At 34.8% G+C, this 21,427-nt stretch overlaps 2 protein-coding genes and 2 long non-coding RNA genes across 5 annotated transcripts; 3 read left to right on the plus strand and 1 right to left on the minus strand.

Annotated features, from left to right (window-relative positions):
• The first annotated feature begins 990 nt into the window (after positions 1-990).
• On the plus strand, positions 991-7,873 carry LOC112751218 (peroxisomal fatty acid beta-oxidation multifunctional protein AIM1). The gene is made up of 18 exons (XM_025800285.2): positions 991-1,415; positions 1,529-1,600; positions 1,747-1,809; positions 1,897-1,953; positions 2,062-2,129; positions 2,239-2,320; positions 2,435-2,490; positions 2,718-3,020; positions 3,268-3,354; positions 3,918-4,092; positions 4,253-4,374; positions 4,583-4,746; positions 5,334-5,588; positions 5,880-6,001; positions 6,111-6,232; positions 6,378-6,526; positions 6,790-6,928; positions 7,513-7,873. Exons 1-18 carry the CDS (start codon positions 1,319-1,321, stop codon positions 7,555-7,557), a joined length of 2,178 nt encoding a protein of 725 aa, XP_025656070.1. The 5' UTR covers positions 991-1,318; the 3' UTR covers positions 7,558-7,873.
• A 1,632-nt stretch (positions 7,874-9,505) lies between these two features.
• LOC112751219 (protein tesmin/TSO1-like CXC 5) lies at positions 9,506-17,331 on the minus strand. 2 transcript variants are annotated; one of them, XM_025800286.3, is made up of 8 exons: positions 16,571-17,331; positions 15,190-15,297; positions 14,279-14,456; positions 13,128-13,478; positions 12,646-12,746; positions 12,478-12,572; positions 10,294-10,710; positions 9,506-10,084 (listed from the first exon to the last, which is right to left on the minus strand). In XM_025800286.3, the coding sequence occupies exons 1-8, from the start codon at positions 16,876-16,878 to the stop codon at positions 9,855-9,857; spliced, it is 1,788 nt and encodes a 595-aa protein (XP_025656071.1). In that variant the 5' UTR covers positions 16,879-17,331; the 3' UTR covers positions 9,506-9,854. The 2 variants fall into 2 exon arrangements, with proteins under 2 accessions (XP_025656071.1, XP_072073298.1); XM_072217197.1 differs by having other exon boundaries at positions 15,190-16,336; positions 16,571-17,308.
• On the plus strand, positions 9,639-10,304 carry LOC140179015 (uncharacterized). Its single transcript, XR_011872532.1, has 3 exons — positions 9,639-9,777; positions 9,893-10,002; positions 10,165-10,304. It is a non-coding gene; the product is annotated as an uncharacterized lncRNA (long non-coding RNA).
• Positions 11,559-12,997, plus strand: LOC140179016 (uncharacterized). Its single transcript, XR_011872533.1, has 2 exons — positions 11,559-11,820; positions 12,665-12,997. It is a non-coding gene; the product is annotated as an uncharacterized lncRNA (long non-coding RNA).
• Positions 17,332-21,427: the final 4,096 nt, after the last annotated feature.

The following is a 21,427-nucleotide window of genomic DNA, read 5'->3' on the forward strand; positions in this document are numbered from 1 at the left end:
TGTGGTCATGCCTCCATGTGATTAACTTATGTATTCTCAGTTCTCACACGCGGATGCGTGGTGGAAGTGTGAAACACAACGTGGAAGGTTGGTGAGTCAACGCTGTCAAGGTTTCACTTTCATACCCCAAGTCTCCATTAACAAATTCAAGTTATTTTCTCCGAAGTTGAGGTTCCTTTTCCTTTCCAATAAAAATAGTAAACTAATAAAGTAAAAACTAAAAACACAATAAATGCAAGTTCTTCCTAAATCTTTTTTAATTTATTATTTTCTTAAAAAAAAAAGTAAAACATAAGGTGAAGAATATATATTCTTTAATTTTACTAGAGAGTACTCATAAAAATTCAATAAAACTTAGGTATATATTATCCTTAAAATTTATTTATGTTCTCGATCCGGCTCCCAGTTCCTCTTCGAAATAGTCGACAAACTTGGACATTCGGAGTTGGATCACCCACACAATCTAAGCGGATTAATAATTTCTAATATTCTAGTCTAATATTTGAATTTAAATATTTTTTTTTCTTAGTCAGATAAGATAAAATAAGATATTTACCATCCATTATATAAAAGAGAGACAGAAACCTTTCAAATACATTATTCATTTCACTCACATAAAACTCTTAAATTTATTCGACTCGAATTTTATAGTGTCTTTACAGGTATTATTTCTACTCTAATCAAACAATCTAACAACTATTTTATTATTATCATTAAAAGTCAAAACATATTTTATTCATTTTAAAATATTCCTCGTTTTAATTTTTAAATACATTAAAAGATTAATATTAAATCCATTTTACATATAAATATATAATTTTTTAATATATCAAAATAGTTAAAATAATAATTATTTTAATATAAAAACTAGAAGAAATAGAATTATAAAACGAAATAATTATTATATTTTGATAATTTAAATCTAATTTAATATATGCAATAATTTATTCACTAGTCATAAATTGTTAAACAAAATTTTGATCCATGTCAGATTGGCGAAAACCTAGGGAAAAGAATACAAACAACCATTCTAGCCAAGATGTGTTCCCAACTTTATTAATTATTAGTTATAGTTATAATTATTAATTTTCAATAAAGCTTAATTATATATGTTAGGTGCTTAGGTCCACATTCCACAACTCCCATAAAGGCCATTAGTCCATTACAATATATATTGGCTCGCTATAGTCGTGGGAATTGGACTTCTTTATCTGAAACCCACTGTACTCAGTTTATTTCTACTCCCAAAAGATCTGATTTTGTATAATTTTTATTCAAGAAAGGAAGAAACTTGGCGATTGTTTTGTTGCTGTGAGAGATGGGTTCTTCCGTGAAGGTTGATTTTGAGGTTGGAAATGATGGGGTTGCTATCATCACCATGTGCAACCCTCCGGTTAATGCCTTGGCTATTCCAAGTATGCTAGCTACTTCAATAATCATTGTTACTGTTACTTATTTATGTATTTCATTTTGAATTTTATGTGATGTGTGATGTTTTTTTCTTCTGTTCATGTTCTGTTTCAATCAGTCATTATGGGATTGAAAGAGAGATTTCAGGAGGTAGCTAAAAGGAATGATGTCAAAGCTGTAGTTTTGACTGGTAATTCTTCTTTTTTTTTTTTTTAAATTTATTATTAGAGATTTTTTCTTGGTAGTTGCTTTGCTTCATGCAGCAGTGTGATCATTTGATTGTAATAACTAAGACATTTGCAAAGTGTTTTGATTTTTTGTTCATGTTATGATCAGGCAAAGGTGGAAGATTTTCTGGTGGGTTTGACATCAGTGTTATGCAGAAGGTTCACCAAACTGGTGAGTTATGATTATACTGATGAACTTAGATACAAAATTAAAAATTAAAGCTAAGGCACTGAGTTTTCTGCTTTTTTTTCTTAATAGGTGATGCTTCAATTCTCCCCGATGTCTCTGTGGAACTGTTGGTCAACTTAATTGAAGGTTGTAACATATCTTTATGCCCAACTGAAAGTAGAAACTGCTTCGATTTTTATTTTATGTAAGTGTGATCATTGCAATATTATTAATTAGCTTTCTTGATCACCGTAGATTCGAAGAAGCCTGTTGTTGCGGCAGTACAAGGGCTCGCTCTTGGAGGTGGCTTAGAGCTTGCGCTGGTTAGTCTTTGGACTTGAGAATGAGAAGCATGCTGTTTGCATTTAGACAGGCATTATTGTCGATGCGTCTTAATTATTGTGTGAAGTGTGACATCTTGATATGTTGTAGGGATGCCACGCCCGCATTGCTGCTCCAGCAAGTCAACTGGGACTGCCAGAGCTGACACTTGGAATCATTCCAGGATTTGGAGGTAATCAAGCATTTGAATTTATGTGTGTTCTGTAGTCTCAATTAGGATTCTTGAACCTACCTTCATTTAGTTGTGCTAACTGAAATGTTAACAAGACATTGTTGATTTCGTAAGGCACACAACGTCTTCCCAGGCTTGTTGGGCTTCCTAAAGCTATTGACATGATGCTGGTACGATGTTGACCATTCATTTTAAATTGTTTGAGGTTCCATATTATTTGCTTGTCAATGGATGAGACGTAGTTATAAGTCTTTTGAAAAGAAAATTAATAGAATAAACTGCTACAGAAAATTGAAAACCTTGCCTTTTTTGCCTGAACTTGTCATGTATCTGTTATTTCTTATATTCATTTCAAAATGTTTGTGTATAAGTTGTATTCAATATTTCTTTCTTACAGAAATCGAAGCCAATAAAGTCAGAAGAAGGGAAGAAACTAGGACTTATCGATGAAATTGTGTCTCCTGAGGAGTTACTCAGGGTTTCCCGACAGTGGGCACTTGAGATTGGAGAGAGGCGTAAGCCTTGGATTCGAACACTTCATAGGACCGATAAAATTGGTTCCTTGTCTGAAGCACGTGAGGTGTTGAAAACTGCCAGACAACATGTCAAGAAGACTGCACCGCATTTGCCTCAGCAGCAAGCATGCTTAGATGTGATTGAGCATGGAATTGTCCATGGAGGCTATAGTGGAGTTCTAAGGGTACTTATCCTTCTGTGATTTTTGTTGTTCAGACGGAAATAGATGCATTTTCATTGTTAAGTCCAGCATGTATTATTATTCACTGAGTTTCATGTAGTATTGCTTTTGAGTTCAACGTAGATCTATCTTCTTCTCTGTTAGGTTCATCATGGTTAGCATTCACAAGTATCTTGCTATCGATTGTGTGAAATTGTGATTAAGGTTACTCAGTTCACATATAAGCTAATTCATAGAACATTCATTGCAGGAAGCAGAAGTATTCAAGCAACTAGTCCTATCAGACACCGCAAAAGGATTAATTCATGTCTTCTTTGCTCAGCGTGCAATATCAAAGGTACGAGGATCGATGAGTAGCATAGTTGAATTTTAGTCCTTTGTTTCCTGTTCAAGTATTCAACTCTTGCTGCTTGTGTTTGGAAATATATTTTGGTCAACATAGATTAGAACTTAGATAGCATTTTGCTTTTGAGCAAAACATAGCATGAGTGGCTGAGGGCTGTACCACGTGTGAATGTGTGGAAGTTGAAGCTATGCTAATTTTTTGTTTGGAAGATAATCTTAGTTCATTTTTCTATTGTCCTACAATTATCAACTATTTTATTTTAACGTTTTTTTTGTCTTCTAATTTAATGTGTTTGGGAAGATTAAAAGTGGTCTAGCTAATTCTGGCCCATAATTTTGTGCTGTGGAGGAGCCTTTTCTTTTGTTTTCATTGAGTGTGCATGAAAAAAAATATCATTTCTATGGTTCCACTGTATGTTTGAGTGGTTGTCACTGTATTTGATGACAAATTCCATTAGTAACGGGTAACAAACATTTGAAGTGGTTGTTTTTAATGTGGATTTCTCTTGCTGAAATACAGAAAACTGTTTGCTGACAAGAACTGTTTTGATGCAGGTGCCTGGTGTATCTGATATTGGGCTTAAGCCGAGAAATTTGAAAAAGGTTGCCGTTATTGGGGGAGGTTTAATGGGTTCTGGAATTGCTACCGCTCTCATTCTAAGCAACATTCATGTTATACTCAAGGAAGTCAATTCTCAATATCTTGAGAAGGGGATAAAAACGGTTGAAGGTGATTATTATTCATTCATCATATATCTAGTTCTTGGAGCCTTTGAGGAGATGAAGACCTTACTTAGCTTAGTTCAAATTGTTACCGTCGAAACTTACAATGCAAGAAATTTATTTTATAACGACTTTTTAATGTAATTTTGTTTTATTTTGTATGGCAGGTAATGTTCGAGGCTTAGTAACAAGGGGAAAGTTGGCAAAAAATAAGGCCGATGGAGCATTGTTGCTGCTTAAAGGTGTTCTTGATTACTCAGAATTTAAAGATGTGGACATGGTCATTGAGGTTGGTTGCCTGCCCTAAAGTTTTTTTCACTTTACTTGGAAAGTAGTTAACTTTCTTCAGTATTTTTGAATGTTTGATTCTCGATGGAAGTTGGTGAAATGTTTTCATTATAGGCAATTAATCTAACAGTTCTAACTTCTTTCAGGTATTTATGATGTGTTATTTGATATTGCTGGATGTAATTAGTGTTAATTTTTCCTCCCTGCAGGCTGTAATTGAAAATGTTAATCTTAAACAAACTATATTTAGTGATCTTGAGAAGATATGCCCTCCTCATTGCATCTTGGCAACAAACACTTCGACTATTGATCTTAACGTCATTGGTGCTAAGACTAGATCTGAAGATCGCATTGTGGGGGCTCATTTTTTCAGGTAATAATAACCTCATTTAAAAATGATTACGAGTCCTAACTCATCCACCTAATTTCTAAATAAAGTTAGTTTGAATTTTTGTATCTTTTTGATGTTTTCAAAAAATAACATATATTTGAATTTTTACTTATTTAAGTATTAGGAGGAAAATTAGGGAGATGAATTAGGACTCTTAATCACTACTCATTTATGGAATTGATGTGAATGAACAGAGATTACTTATTCACTCATATAGTTCAAAGAAATTTGACTTGCCAGGATGCTAAATCTTAAGCTGTTATTTCATTTAAAGAGAATTTAATTGAGCCATAGTATAAATTGGTTTCTGAATTCTGAGAACAATTCCAGTTGAGTTTATGACTGTTATTTCCGAATATGTTATTTCCACTGGAATGCATGTTCATCGGTTTTATAGTTATTTTTGCATATTTAATTATCTCTATTGCCATATTTCTGCTTTAATGAATTGCCGGTTAGTGTAATCAGGCTTAGATATTGAAATGGCATTCATGTTATTAAAAATTGTTTGGACTTTGAGCACATGTGTATATGGTATTTGCTTTCTGATTCCATTTCTTGATGTACAGTCCTGCTCATATTATGCCTCTGTTGGAGATTGTACGGACCAAGAAAACTTCAGCTCAAGTTATTCTTGATCTTATTACTGTTGGTAAAATCATAAATAAGTCTCCGGTTGTCGTGGGCAACTGCACTGGCTTTGCAGTGAACAGAACATTTTTCCCATATTCACAAGGTGCCCATTTATTGGTCAATCTGGGTGTGGATATCTTCAGGATCGATAGATTGATAAGCAGTTTCGGCCTTCCCATGGGTCCTTTCCAGTAATACTCTTTTCTTGGGTTTATTTATTTCCATTATATATGTTCACCGAAGTGTTAGATATTTATCGACTCTGTAACCTAAACTGTCGTACTTCCAACACAGAAAAAGATTAGTTTGCCAGTTAAAAAACATGCTATAGAAACTAGTATTTTTGGAACACCTTTTGAATTCTCAAGTAATCTAAAAGAGTGGCATAGATAAAATTTACATGGTTTTGTTTTGTTAGTATGTGTGCCACCGTGTAAATTCTGTGGTCTGTTTGACGGAGTTAATCTTTCCTTCGCCCGCAGGCTTCAGGACTTGGCTGGCTATGGAGTAGCTGTAGCCGTTTCCAAAGAATTTGACGGTTCATTTCGTGGTCGCACATATAAATCTCCACTGCTTGATCTTATGATCAAAAGTGGGAGAAATGGTAATACTTATTTTTCAGTTAAATTAAGCTTTCTTTGTGCTGAGGACATACTTCAATTTTCATTTGTTTACATAACACATTCTTTCCTTGATCACTTGTGTCCTTTCAGGCAAAAACAATGGGAAAGGATACTACATTTATGAAAAGGGTAGCAAGCCAAAACCCGATCTTTCAATACTACCAATTGTTGAAGAGTCGAGAAGACTTGCCAATATTATGCCTGGTGGAAAGGTGCTTTTCTTTTGAAAATTTTGTATTGCAAGTGATTGTTTGATCATAAGCTTCCTCTCTCACTAGATTGAATCTATATCTTCTTGAATTTGCTCGTCGGCATTAGCTTGTGTAGTGAAGCTGATAGCATTTATTCCTTTTGCAGCCTATATCTATTACTGACCAAGAGATTGTAGAGATGATCCTCTTTCCAATAGTGAACGAGGCATGCCGTGTATTAGATGAAGGAATAGTTATTCGAGCATCAGACCTTGACATTGCTTGTGTTCTTGGGATGAGCTTCCCAAATTACAGGTGGGTTTACCCTTTCCTTTTTCTTTCCTCTTCTAAAATATTGAAGGGACTAAAGCTAAGAAAAGGAATTTATAAAAGAAGCATTGCAAAACCATTTGCTTCCATGTAATAATTTATAAATTATTTGAACTCTTAAATAACCATCATTTATGTTACTGCCCCTTTTGTACTTATCTAGTCCAGCATGTTTTATGATCAGCTTTGATGATGTATCAGTAACATTCTTTTAATTTTGTATCTCATTTCCATCACTTTCGCGACAGGGGTGGCGTTGTTTTCTGGGCGGACTTGGTTGGGGCGAAGCATGTATATAACAGCCTAAAGAAATGGTCAGAATTATATGGTAACTTCTATAAGCCATCAAGGTATCTGGAGGAAAGGGCAATTCAGGGCATTCCTTTGGTAAGACTCTATATCTGTTATTATCTATTTGAATTTCATGGAACTTAGTATTGTCAATTTCCTTTGTACATGAGACAAAAAAATATGTTAAATTGACATAGTTACCTTAGGATATTTGGATACCTAAAGTTGAAAAACCAAGAAATTTTTGAAACTGTAACTGATGCAAATAAGTATTTTCCTTATAGTAAACTTAATATGTTTACTTTAATTTTCGCTTCTAAATGATACAGCAATGATAGAGAGACAATAATCAATAGTTACTTTATTTAATTTAATATTCATAATTTCATGCATGTAACATCTATAATTACACACTTATTATATCTAATATTAACCAATTATTTCAGCAGTAATTAAGGAACGCAAAATAAAATAACTTTGGATTGCTATGGGTTGGTTTTCTATTGTCTCCCAAACATTTTTTATTTTTGAAATGATATAAGCAAATAAATTTAAAACATTTCATTTCTGAGTATAATTTGAAACAAGTTTGAGTAATTTATATACTAAGTACTAAAATTGCAAGCGTGACTCATTGTGAAGAACAAGATTGAGTGTTTGTGTTTCTACATTGCTTACAGAGTGCACCTGCTTCTGCTACTCCAAGATCAAAGGCACGTCTATGAAAATGTAATTTTCTCAAAGGCCCTTGGATATGTAATAGCAAAGTAAATTTAGCTTATAATATTTTGCTTCCTTGTAAGTTGAATGATGATAAATAAATAAATCAATCGATCTTGGTTTTCCAAGAACATATTCTTAATTATACCCTAAAACATAAGGTAAAGATTTTTTGGGGTCATGAGCTTCTTTATGAACAAGGCGTGTGTGAATTCAATTCAATGTAGTGATCAAGAATATAATGTTACCTACTTTATGGACAACATTGTATTGGTGTCATGGTAATTTATATTATGTAAATTGTTTTTCACGGCTCTGAAATTTCACTTTTGTGTTGTTTATTCTTTAAACTTTTGAAATATAGAACAGTTCCTTAACGATATTAAAAAAAATAATCTCGTGTGATACGTTTTATTAGTATATTTAACCTTTAATAAAACAGTAGTTATGGCAAAAAAAAAAAGTTAAAGTTCTTTTCGCAGTTTGATAATGTGAGGAAGTTAAATTGTGTATATCAAAAAGTTTATTTTGGAGGTGGGGTTGGGTTTAAACAACTGCACATGAATCAAGATTTAAAGTACTTCTGTATCTTATTCTTTGGTATCTCTCAAATTTCTTAAACAGATAAATTTCTAGAATAGTATTTGAAATTTTAAATGGATAAGTTAAAATAGTATTTAATTTTTTTAATAAATGGAAAATAACTTTTTCATTTAGTAAATGGTTTGTACATTTATTCGAATTTTCGTTAGAAAACTTTGAATAAGTAAAATTCAATGACTCTTTTTATTTTTGAAGAAAAAAATTGATCACTTAAAAAAAAAGACTTGGCATAAAATTATTAAATTTTAAAGATGAAAATGTGCAAAAAAAAAAAAAAAAAAAAAAAATCAAAATAAAATCACTAAAGCTCTTTCTGAAAATTACATATAATATTTGATTATTTTTGTCGAATTTTTAAATCTTTTAAAATTTATGTATAGTTTATATTTTTTTTAGAGTTATTTTTGTTAGCAATATAAATTAAATACCGTTTTGGTAATTTATTCTTCTTAAACTAACTTTTAAAAACGAAAATATTTTTTTTTAAATGTTTTGCCAGTAGCTATCGACAAAGAATATTGAAAAGTAAAGTAGTAAACAATTAAGTGTTGAAATATAATGTACGAAGGGTGTACCGTGTACCGAAATAAAAGAAATAATTAGCATTTATTGCATAAAATATTAAAAAATATATATTATAATTTTGAAAAATTTAATCTGGCCATAAGATACATGACAAACGACCTATAGACACGTTAATTTTAATTTTTTTAATTAGATATGAAGATACATATACCATAGTCCTTATATATAAAATTCACAGAATTTTTTAAACAGATCATAATTTATTTTAAAAATATAAATTAATAATAAAACTGAACATGTCCACATATAATCTTATTTTGATATATGTTCTAACATGCCGAAATATCTTTCTATTTTGTTATTAAAACGTAATTCTAACACAAAAAAATATATGTATCAGATAAATATCAAATAAATGTCGTATCTAAATTCAACACTGCGAACAAGAAAACTCCACAAAATATATGTGCATGTTGATCACGTAATATGGTATGGATGAACAGAGGGAGAGAGGATAAACTTGAAGGATTATTGGCAATAAAAGAATATGGAGTTATGCTGCATATTTCTATCCTTTTGACTTTTGAGGATGCACTAATTTAAAGATATAATACCAATTTTTTTTTTAATGATATAAAAACATAAATTATTAGAAATACTGCATTGACAGAACTATTATTAAAAGATGAAAATGACAAATATGCCTTTAAAAATTTCAGAGACAAAAATAGGGCAAGCTGTATGGCATCATCATATCATTATCTATCTATATGTTTATTGTTGTATATAAAATTGCAAAAATATAATGGAAAAAGAAAATGAATATATTCTAAATTACAAGCTATAAAATTCATTGAATGAAAAATCTAAATGACATTTTTATGAAGTTACAACTCTGCAATTTACAAGCTTCGCAATCAAGCAATGTTGAAGCTGAAAAATTAATTTAAATTATGTATGAATAATGACCAAATTAGAAGAAAATTGATCCTACTTGGGTGGACTAATGTTGAGGCTTGTACCCTTTAACAAGCCACTTCAAAGCAATGTTTTTACATTACATAGAACTACAGAAAGTTCTAACCCTAGCATACAGTGTAAGAAAATCTTCTCAATTTTCTTTTCAATGGTATATTTGCACATCCTTGGTTAGATAGATAGATCACTTTCATAGCTATTTTTCAGTCTTCATCTTATTTTCTCCATTTTCAGGAACATTATTATGACCGGGGACTGGTGAAGCCGAAGCTGCTGCGGCCGTAGGTGGAACAATCGATTTGGCAACACCATTGCTAGTGGCACCCTGCTGATGCAAACTCTCGGTAGTCATATTTCCAGTGCCGTTATTGATTGGATCCTTCTGGCTCTCCAATTCACTTCTAGCTAACGACGAACACTTTGTTTCTGAAATTGGAAAAAGAGAGTTTAGGTCATGCAAAATTCATGCTTTTCTAATAGCATACTACATTTTGATGTTTATGCAGAACTCTTGATGGGCATAGTAACAAAGGCAAAATACACTAATTGAAGATACTTCAAATGATATGAAAGGATCATATGAATGTTTTAGAAAGTAAGTTATAACTGAAAATGAGGACAAAATAGTAACTTGCCATTTATTTCTCCCATGGTGATAACTCTGTTGAGGAAATCTCTAAACTTTGTTAAGACAATCCTTTCTTGCTCGGCGTAGACCTCTGTCATTCCTTGTCCGTAAGGAAATTCCGAGGATGTGTTGCAGCCATGAGCCATTGTGCCAACTGGAGAGGCAGCTGTCATGAACGTATCTTGCTCGTCACACATCAAAGCTAAAGTCCCAGGAGACATTGGCCTCCCTTTCGGGATGTCAGCACCATCTGAACTTGAATTGTCCGGGCTGATTTTATCTGCTTGGTTTGCGCTCGAACAATCATCAGCCATAGCTTTCTCAACATCACCTTCCTTTTGATTTGGTAATTGTGACTGATTTGAAGAAGCAAGTGAAGTTTCTGTCTGATCTTCTGTATGCTTTTCCATTAAATTTTTCTGGTCTGAACGTTATTGATAATTAAGATTGGCAAGAGAAAGTTTATCAGCATATATTTAAAAGGGTGATTTCACTTGGCATGTAGCTAAAAAACATTAAGAAAACATAAAATAGAAGCTTGTGTATATGACTACATAACATTCTCAAGAGCATATTAGGGACCTGCAATATTTGGGTTGACCAAAGGAATTTATTTTGCCCCCCAAATTCAACAGTTATACATGTGCATAATGCACAAATATAGACTAATCTAGTAACTAAAGGGAATCAAGGATTAGCCAAATACATAAACACCAACAGATAGTAAGAAATCTGGTCAGGGAACCGTTATTTATATTATTATCACGGTATTGGAATTTTTTTGTTGAAATAATCATTTAAACAGCAAGAAATAAACTTTCTTTGATAAGTATGTTGCTATTGCCAATGCCATTGGGGACGGGTAGGGGGTGACGGGCTAAAAAATAATCTTAACCTTAAAGGTTTAGTTGGTTTAGATTGATATATAGATAAATTTGGAAGATCCTCAGAAAGAAAAACACAAACATTAAGCCTATTCATATTGTGCACTCATTAAATGGAACTACTCATTAGGAAAATGAGGGGAACCGATAAAAAGGCTTTCTAAATGACTACCAGTGTTTTGAAAAAGTGGTTATGGCGGCGCCATGACGCTATGGCATGGTAGATTTCTTCCTTGCTGCCATACATGATAACGCAGTGAGTTTTTCGTGGAGGACGAAATGGCGGAAATTGCGGGGTTTTTCTTTTTGGAATTTCAACAAAATTAGAGGGATATTTTGGTAATTTAGGATACCCTAAATGCTACAACTCACCTTCCTCAGCCTCCTTTCTTCAGAAACTGCCTCTTCCTCTCTGACGGTCCAAAAACTCTTCTATCTCTCCCTCACTGCTCTGGGCTGCACCTAGCCAGAAGAGGCAGCACCTTCTGGCTCCAGTTCCTCCTTCTCCGTCTTCCCTCTCTGCCGTTCTCTCTGCGTTCTGGCCAAGCCGCTGCTCGCTGCCGCTGGAAGCCGTTATTGACTCGCTACTCGCCGCCACTCGTTGCTGTCGCTTCTCGCCACCGCTGCAAGCCACGGGTTCCCTCTCTCTGGTTCGTAACTTAGTGTTCCTACCCTTCTTTTCTTTCCCCAGTTTCCCCTTTTATTTACATAGGTTCAATGTTATAAATTATAAACCTCTCTTTTCCTTCCCCCCCCCCCCCCCCAATTTACATAGGTTCAGTTCATAATAATTGTGTTGATTTGGATGAAGTTGATGAGAACTAGAATTTAGATAGTTTATTTTGTCATTTGTTAGTTTAAGAACACGATAAGGCAATGGCTTTGGTTTTTCTTGTGAATTTTTAGTTTTTAAGTTCTCTGTCTTATGTTTTATGGTGTGTTATGACTTAATGTTATGTTTATTTTGTTGAATTTGCTACTGCATTTGCAGAATTAATTGGATGCCTTACGAGGAGAAAATTGCTTAAATTGATTAGATTTTATAATTTATTACATTTGCAGTTTTTCTGCATTTTTTGTGCATATATATGTATTTTTTCGGTAGTCCGTCATTTCCCGCAACGCCATCCGCCATAGTTTTATGGTGGATTTTTAACTCACCACCAGGAGCCGCCATCCACAATAAAAAAAACTATGATGACTACTTAATACCGCTAAATTCATACATGGAAGAATAAAATAGAAGACCTTCACATGACATACCAATAGCATATAATTGGTGATTAGTGATTTAGATAGTCAAATACCTGTAAGTGTCTTTGCAGCTTGTCCAGATAGCAGCACCAAAACTGAGCAAAGCTCTTTCAAGTGCTGTGGTTGTATGATGTCTGCTAAAAGAGACCTTCAAGAATAATAATGTCAGTAACTAAAATGTGATAAATTTATCTTCATTTCATATATATGACCAAGTTTACCTGTATGAAAATTTTGAAGGACCAAGTGTTGCAGTTCCAACACGAGTGCCCGGAAGGGAGGGCAAGGATGGGGATGGAGCTGGACTTCGGACATGGTTTACCTGGTGAACAATAAAAAAGCATTCCATGATGATAGTGTATATAAGTCCAGCAATAAAACAGATACCAATGAGTAAATTCACTATAAACAGCGGCTAGGCAATGCGAATAACTTGTATATGGTTGAGCTTTTGGAGGAGTTGTCAAGTTATCAGGGTATTGAACCAAAAGTTTCAACCTCACTTAGTTTGATTCTTCTCATTCGAATTCTAAATTAGAAATTTCACACAATAAACTAAATCGAACTTGGTTATGAATATACTAATTTAACTAGCATTGGGAAAACAATTGTGCGACAAAAAACAGCTGTGCCAAATGAAAACATTAAATAATGTAAACTCAGCTTCAGTATGTGCACGTGTTAGGTTATGAGCAAGTTTTACCTGTTGTCCCAACTTGCTAACAGATGGTTCCTTGGCTGTTTGCCCAACGAAGATTTCCTGGCCTTTTCTTTTCTTGGATACCGGAGGTGATGAATAACCAGATGTACCAATTGCTCCAGTTATTGCAGCATTTGCTGCCTGCTGAATATATGTCATGTTATTTTGATCTCCATGAAACAAGGCCTGTCTCTCTTCGCTTCCCTCAAAATTCTTGCAGTCCATGCATTTACAATTTTCAGAACAAAGGATGTTGGCTTGGAAACACTCACAGTACTTCTTGAGACACCCTGATTTCTTACAGTGGCAACCCTTGTTATGCTTTCCTAATATTAAAACTTCACCAGCTTCCTCCTACATTTGTTTTCAAATTTAAACACTCAACAATAGAGAAACCAAGGATTTTTAAGTATACAATAAAAATTTATCCAACATATTTTTCTTGTACAAGGAATATACAGAGTTTAAAACACCTTTATTCGTCATTTATATAGAACATAAAAAAGAAACTTGCAAGTAATTTACTACGAAGAAACTCCTGTCGTTACATATACCATGAAAAGTCAATCTTCTTGCAAAGACACATTATTGTATCGGCATCGATTGAAAAAGAGTCGCTATGATTCAATTTAGCATTCTATATTGACTTTAAGAGTTTCTAAATAATTAAGGATGTAAAAAATAAGTAAATTATTTAACCGTGCCTAGAAAAGGAATAACCAATTAAAGTTAAGTTTTGGAGAAAATTAAGTCAACACAATGAAAGAGAAGGGGAAGAAGGCAACCAACGGAGACGGTAAAAATATTTAAACACGCTTGTCTAATTCTGTATTAAGAAAATGGTTTGACTCCAAGATTATGGATGACGCAATAGCTTAGATTTTGTCTCGGAAAAGAGCGTCACATGATGAAAAGTGATCTCCAATCAGAATATAGAAAACATACAGCCATAAAGCCAAAAAGAATGAAAAACATAAAGATAACAATGACAATATCTTGCGTCAGCAACAGAGATATAAACGACAATGTCATGCATCAGCATAAAGTTGCAATATGCGTCCAACCAAAAAACATTTTAATTAATAAAACCACTATATCTACCACAAAAAACATCAGATTACACAATACTTGACAAAAAAATTAGACCTACATACCCTGCTATCACGGGTTCCATGGGGGCTGCTTGCAATTTTCGGCCTAAATGCATTTGGATTGCGCTCTAAAGTAGCTTCAACAGCTTCTCGTCTAGCAGCCTCATTTTCAACATTGTTGAAACAATTTACACAATTGCAACCGTCGCAATATATTCCCGATGCAAAACATTCGCAATATCTGCTCAAAATATTGAAAAAAGTTAGCTCCATTTAACATTGTATTGCAGCCAATATGGTGCAATTGTACAATGAGCTCCAATAAAGGGAAATATGACTTAAACAATAGATATTTTGATATTCTGGAAAGGAAAGTATATTGCTGGACAACCAAAATTCAGATAAATTGAGCCTTTGACCATGGAACCAGCAATTTCATATTAAAACTACCCCATGCATAATAAATACATATGATATAGCCAGGGGAGTAATCATGGAAATAGAACAAGGAAATACACATAATATTATCCAGAATTATGCATTTAATTGTTATGCTCATCTATCAATCAAGGAAACTGATGAAAATCCAAGAAAAGAATGGAAGGTAACAATAAAAATCAAAGTTCTAGAATAAAATTAGTAATGCCTGGGCATTAACTCTGAGCACAAGAATGAAATCAAACAAAATAAAGAGTACGAAAAATGATAACCCGGTCATTAATATCTCTTTTGCATTAGTATGTAAGAAAAAAGAAAACCAATTTCTGACAATTAGTGAGCTAAAAATAGCAACATATACAAAATTAATATGAGCTCTTAAGAACAATTTTGTATTTCGTAGTTGCAACATAAAAGTGAAAAAAACAAGTATCCAAACATGCATACGTCTACAGAAAAAGCTTTCATAGGACCATCCACAGAGAGAGAGAGGGGGAGAGAGAGAGAGAGAGAGAGGGAGGGAGAGTTTTGCTTACAGCTTTAAACATTTAGAGTGTTTACAATTGCACTGCTTTTGCTTCTTTGGAGTAGCTTCCTTTATATCAAAGTTAGGTCTTGATCTTGATTTTGGAGATTCTGGTTTCCTGAAAAGAAAAGAAAAGAAAAGATAAATTAATACGAGACCAAAACATGTAGCTTGAGCTTTTCCTAAGGCCATTTGCATGCAATGTAGTCAAAGTGCATATCTTTGTATTTATTATTCACATATACATCAGTTCAATCAGAAACCATAATACCAAACGACCTACCATTTTACCATAATTGAGAAATACATGCTTCAATTTTCAACAAGTAACTTATGAAATTACACTGAATGAAGATCAATCAGATTGTATGAGAAATACTACTGTAAGACACAAAAACATAGAAAACTTGGTGTAAAAATTAGGGAAAATATTAGCAATAGAAGTATATTATTAAATAGTCAAAAAATTCTAATAAAATATTCGCCTTGAAAAGACATCAGGTAAACCTTAAAGTAAAGAAAAACATGCACGGATGCACCATCCCCGGTTACCATAACCGTTGCTCCCAGTCAAGAGGGAAACAAACCGCATTAAATGACCGGGATTTCGGTGTTCAAAAGTACTAACACAGCCACGAGACCGGAAAGTTTAATAAAATCATGTCGCTGATATCTCATAATCGTAACCCCACTATTAAAAGGCTAAACAAAAATAAAAATTACTATATACAACTTCAAGCTTGCTTGGTTCGTAATGCAGACATAAAAACATGAATTCAATGCACTTTGGCACTTTTATCAAAAGCGAGCTACTTTTCCCTCAGCTCTGCAGCTGTTTGCATTGAGAATGAGAAGTATCTTAAACAAGCATACACTTCATAATTCGGAAATCACTGTCGCAAGAAAATTATAATTTTGAAGTTACTAACAAGCTACTTAAAGTAATATTCAACTACCACCACCATTTCGTTTCACACAGAAACAGACCAATATAAGTCAATAAACAACTCGTTAAGCAGAGTGGAACTAAGAAAGAAACACATCAAAGCTAAGAGATGTGCATGAGGAAATTGCAAAGTGCAAACCAAAACATTGCACATGCATTGGTACCCCAAACAGAAAAATCAAAATCTTCCTCACAAAGCCACGATCCCACCCTGATACAGCCACACAAATTAGTTAGCTCAGTTAAAACAAATGCAACTCAAAAATACAAAGAGAGTGAAACCCAACATCCAATCCTATAATTAAAAAATACCACTTTCTTAACACAAATTCAAACCTTGTAAGAAAACACACAATCCAAGTTCTACAGTAAAAAACCTTCAGACATCAGAAACAGCACTGAATTAGCTCAAACAGCTTTAATCACAGTAATAACAAGAACTCACCCCACTTTCACTGCAGGTGCCTGCGGCGAAGGAACCGGCTTTACAACCACCGACGGCTGTGCCATAATCTGCGGCTGCGCCGCTATCACCGGAGCCACAATCTGCTTCTGCTGCTGCACCTGAACCTGAGAATGCAATCGTTGTTGCAATTGTTGTTGCGATTTTTTCTCCGGCAAGGCCGTAAAATCGAGCTGTCGGGCGAGTTTCTTCCCCGTAGGAGCCTCCACCGGCGTCGTTACAGCAGCATCCACCGATGACGTTGCAGTCTTTGAACCGCCATCAACCCCTCCTCCTTCACCTTCCCCCATCACACTCAGAACCCAAGAAAAGCAAAAAGATGTAAGGAAGAAAATCAAATTTTTCTCACACCCCAAGTCCCAAATTCCTCCCTTTCCTCTTACCCGAAAATCTAAAAACGCCAAAAGATGAAAACTTCACCCACCGATTCCGATTATTACCTCAGAAACTGAAAGAACAAAAAAACCCTAAACTAAAAAACTCTCACACCAGAGATTCCGCAGCTCCAAACAGAAGTCCCCCGATAAACTGCAAACAATTCGACGGAACCTCGATCCAAACACGCCGCACCAGAAAGTTCTTGAGAGAGAAAAACAAAGCCTTGAAAGAGAGAAATGGAAGAGGAAAAAAAATTGCGATTTTCAGAGGGAAGGGCTTCGAGGAAGAAGAAGAAGGAGGAGGAGGAGGAGCTGAGAGAAGAGAAGAACACACACTCCCTCTCTCTCCGAAGCTTTTGAAAATTCAATTTTTGTTTGTAAATTTTCAATGGTTAGATCTTCGCGTTTGTTCCATCGCACGGTTCAAGATGCGGAAATGAAAGGAACGGTCTTAATTCATAGAAGGGTTGTCCAACTTTTGATCTCGGCCGTTGGATTTAGGAGTGATTAAAAATAGTTTTGCAGGGCCGAAGCACGAGCGGGGTATTTCCCTCACGTGAGGGTTTATCGGGTGCGGCTGCCACCACCGGAGGTAGCTAGACATGACACGTGGCGTTTCTGCGATGCAGTCTTGTTTGGGTTACGTGGCAGATTTTGATTGGCGTTAGTATCTTGGGTTGAAAACGAGGGATTCCTTTTGTAATTTTTCATTGTGTTATTGTATTGTGGAGGAAGAGGGAGAATTATTATTATTTTGTTGAAAAAGATTCCTATGTTTTTTCCTCCGTTTAAAGTGAAAAATAAAAAGTCACCAAAAAAAAAAAAAGTGAAAAATAAAAAGAAGTTGGCGCTAAAATAAAGGGATCCCAACGAAGTTGTTGGTAAAAGTGGTAACTTCGTCTAGTGACTAGTGAGTCAACGCAAATATTATGGTGTAGCGTAGGGTGAGCACGGATCGATTTGATTTGGATTTATGGTAAAATTAGAATCGAATCGATCAAAATGTAATTAGTTTGGTTTGGTTCGAATTTGTATTTTTTTGTACATGTACCTAAACAAAACAAAATCGATTAAGAATTGATTGGTTCGGTTCGGGTAATTGGATACCCGATGACTTCGAAATTCATAAAAAAAATCAAATTTTTATCTTAAAAATTCAACAAGTACAATAAACATGTAACATCAATAGAAATAATTCAAACATGTTAAATACCAAATGCATTAAAAACTGAACTCATTAAAATCCAAACATATTAATAATGAATAATCATTGTCTAATGAAAAAGTCATATATATTTTTTATTTTTTTCTTTAATTAATATATGATCGGGTTCGCAGATTGGTTCGGGTTCCGCACCCCCAAAATCGATACCCGAACCAATTACTAATAAAAGTCATCGGTTTGGTTCGGATTGAACCCGATTACCCATTGGTTTCAGAACTAATTTAATTGGTTCGGTTCGGATTCAAACGGGTAATCAGGTACCCACTACCCCTGCACATAATATAATAAGATAAGAATTTCGTTAGGAAGACAACGAGGAATAATGTGTACAATAGATTTTAAATTTAGTCCAATACTAAAAAAATAATCCAAACAGTTATTTTAAAAAATTAATCATCTCAACCTTAATTTACCAATAAAATTTACTCAGATACATTCTCTCCCAACCGTCTGCTACCCCATCATCATCAATTATCCCAGCTCTCCCGCGTTAAAAGCTTCATCATCGACCATCAAACAACCATCCATGTAGGTTAAGTATTTTTTTTGTTCCTAAGGTCTGGGGCGAAAATCAAATTCGTCACCTACCTTTTTTGTTATTAAAATCATCCTCAACGCTCAAAAACGCTTTAAAATCATCCTCCCCATCCATTAGACAATTTTTTCGGACACCTTTGCCCCTGAAGCCCTTAACGCTTTTAACGCTTTGTTTTCATTCCCGTGAAAAGGCTTCAGTGTCTCATTTACATTACACACTTAAAAACTGATCTTTCACCTTCAATAATGCCCTAACAGAGGTTCATCATCACCTGAGGAGTAGCGTTACTGCATTTGAACTGCGTTGGCAAGAGTGTGGAAGGAGGTCGTTTCGCTGTTCTCATCTCGAATCAAGTATATATTCACCATTGGTTTTGGTTTTGTGGAGCTTGAACTTAATAATGTGTAATGGATTTCGTTAGTTTCCAAAAACTGGTGGGGTTTGATTTAAAGTTTTTTGTTTTTTCGTTTTAGGGGATGGGAAGCTTTAATCTGAGTGTGTCGATTTGGATATGACAATGGAACATTGCAGTGTATAGGGGGATAAAAGACATTGGTCGAAAATATTGAGAGTGATTGCTGGTCCGTATTTGAGGCATATGTAGAGGTGAGACAGTTTAGGTACACGAAGGAAAACATTTCAGCTTTGTGGTATAAGGATCCAAGTATTGAATGGTTAGAGAATGATCTGAAGTTATTTGCGGGTGACAAATATTCACTTGAGATGTGTAGAATAGCGGAGCTGAGGAGTCATGTTGAGATGTTTGTGGTGCATAAGGTTGACGATGCTGAAGAATTTCCTAAAGTAGGTATAGTGATGTTGGAGGCCAAAAAGAGAAAAATCATAGGAATCAGTTGGTGGTTATGAGGGTGAATAGGGTCTACAGGTGGAAAATGATAATCCGGAGCAAGTTAATGAAGGAGATAACTTGCACCCAGATGTGGCTGCTGAAAATGCACGGGTTGAATCAAACAGTGATTATGTCCAAAGCATATTTTCTTTGGCACAAAAAGATTCTAGTCGGAGATCTGACAACCTCAACTCCCAAGAAGTATTTCAGTCGGCCTAAATCTTTCATGTAAAAATATGTGTGTAAATACTCTTTAAAATGTTGAATTGCAGCACCATTATTTTCTACAATTACAAGGTCATCAACATATACTGAAGCTACCAATTGCACGCTATTATGGCGAAGGCTAAACAAGGAATGATCCTTTGGGATTGCTTAAAACCATATCGAAGGAGGGCAGACGAAAATTTTGCAAACCAGCAACGTGGGGCCTACTGCAGTCCATAGAGAGACTTCTGAAGTTTACAGACCAGTCCTTGTTGAGGCACGTGAAAACCAGGGGGAAGCTTCATGTAAACATCCTCATCAAATTTTCCATGAAGAAATGCATTATGGACATCCATCTGGTAAAGTTCTCAATCTTGGGCTGCTGCCACTGCGAGTGTTGTGCAAATTGTTACCATCTTTACCATTGGGAAAAACGTTTCATTGTAATCCAAGCCTTTCACTTTATTATTTTTCAAAATTATCAGTCTTGCTTTGAACCTCTCTATTGTCCTATCAGAATTGTATTTAATTTTGTAAACACACTTACAGCCATGTGCTTTTTTTCCTGGGGGAAGGGTTGTGAGCTTCCAAGTGTCATTGAGTTGAAGCGCACGAATTTCTTGGGACATCGCTTTGCGTCAACGCTCATCTCTAACTGCTTGAGAGAAAAATAGAGGCTCCTGTTCTATCTGGAGAGAGGCAAGAAAACTGTGGTGTTATTTAGAAAAAAGAATTATAATTCACAAAATTTTATATAAGATAGGACACACCTGAGGATTTTGATGGAGAAGGAGGTTGGTCGGTAGGACTTATTGGTATTGTGGCAGCAGAGACAAAATCGTGCAACCTGACTAAGGGTGTCTTCATGTGGTGACCCCCACCAAGTGGAACGTCCAAAGTGACTAGTGGTAAATCAGAAGTAGGTATTGTTTCTGATGCACTTGGTTCCGATGCATCGTCAGCACAGTCATTTAAGTGTAAAGTACTAGGCCCAAGTGTGGGTGCTGAACTTGTCCCATTGTGTGTGTCTTCTTCAACAATTGTTTCCGTCACAGGAGATCCAATATCTTCAATCCTTGGTTCTAAAGCCTGATCCGCTTTAAAAGGGAACATATCTTCAAAAAATGGACGTCATGAGAGACAAAGAAAACTTCTTTTTCCAAGTCAAATAGTTTTCATCCTTTTTGTCCAAAAGGATACCTGACAAACACACATTTTTTGCTACGGCTGGCAAATTTGTCCCTTCGTCTATTATAATTTTGAGCATAACACAAAGAGCCAAAAACCTGCAAGTGCTCATAACTTGGAATTGTTCCATGAAAAACCTCATATGGAGTCTTGCCCTTCAGTATTGAGGATGGCGTACGATTAATTAAATAGCCAGCAGTTAAGACACATTCTCCCCAAAACTGAATAGGAAGATTATCTTGAAAACGTAATGATATAGCAACATTGAGAATATGTCGATGTTTGCACTCCACTCGTCCATTTTGTTGCAGTGTATTAACACATGATGATTGGTGAACAATGGCTTGTTGTAGGAAGTATTGTTTTAAACACATGAATTCCGTTCCATTATCAGATCGCACCATTTTAACATACTTGTTATATTGCGTTCAAGCAAAGTGAAAATTTTTTTCAA

Source organism: Arachis hypogaea, chromosome 15 (assembly GCF_003086295.3).
Source record: "Arachis hypogaea cultivar Tifrunner chromosome 15, arahy.Tifrunner.gnm2.J5K5, whole genome shotgun sequence".
Classification (NCBI taxonomy): domain Eukaryota; kingdom Viridiplantae; phylum Streptophyta; class Magnoliopsida; order Fabales; family Fabaceae; genus Arachis; species Arachis hypogaea.

Excerpts from the sequence above, each read along its gene's own strand:
- LOC112751218 (XM_025800285.2), top strand. The coding sequence starts at position 1,319 with ATGGGTTCTTCCGTGAAGGTTGATTTTGAGGTTGGAAATGATGGGGTT. Across the intron at positions 1,416-1,528 it reads TAATGCCTTGGCTATTCCAA|TCATTATGGGATTGAAAGAG; the intron begins GTATGCTAGCTA and ends TGTTTCAATCAG. Across the intron at positions 2,321-2,434 it reads AATCATTCCAGGATTTGGAG|GCACACAACGTCTTCCCAGG; the intron begins GTAATCAAGCAT and ends TGATTTCGTAAG.
- LOC112751219 (XM_025800286.3), bottom strand. The coding sequence starts at position 16,878 with ATGGGGGAAGGTGAAGGAGGAGGGGTTGATGGCGGTTCAAAGACTGCA. Across the intron at positions 13,479-14,278 it reads ATGGAACCCGTGATAGCAGG|GAGGAAGCTGGTGAAGTTTT; the intron begins GTATGTAGGTCT and ends AAACAAATGTAG. Across the intron at positions 12,747-13,127 it reads TTAGCAAGTTGGGACAACAG|GTAAACCATGTCCGAAGTCC; the intron begins GTAAAACTTGCT and ends ATTGTTCACCAG.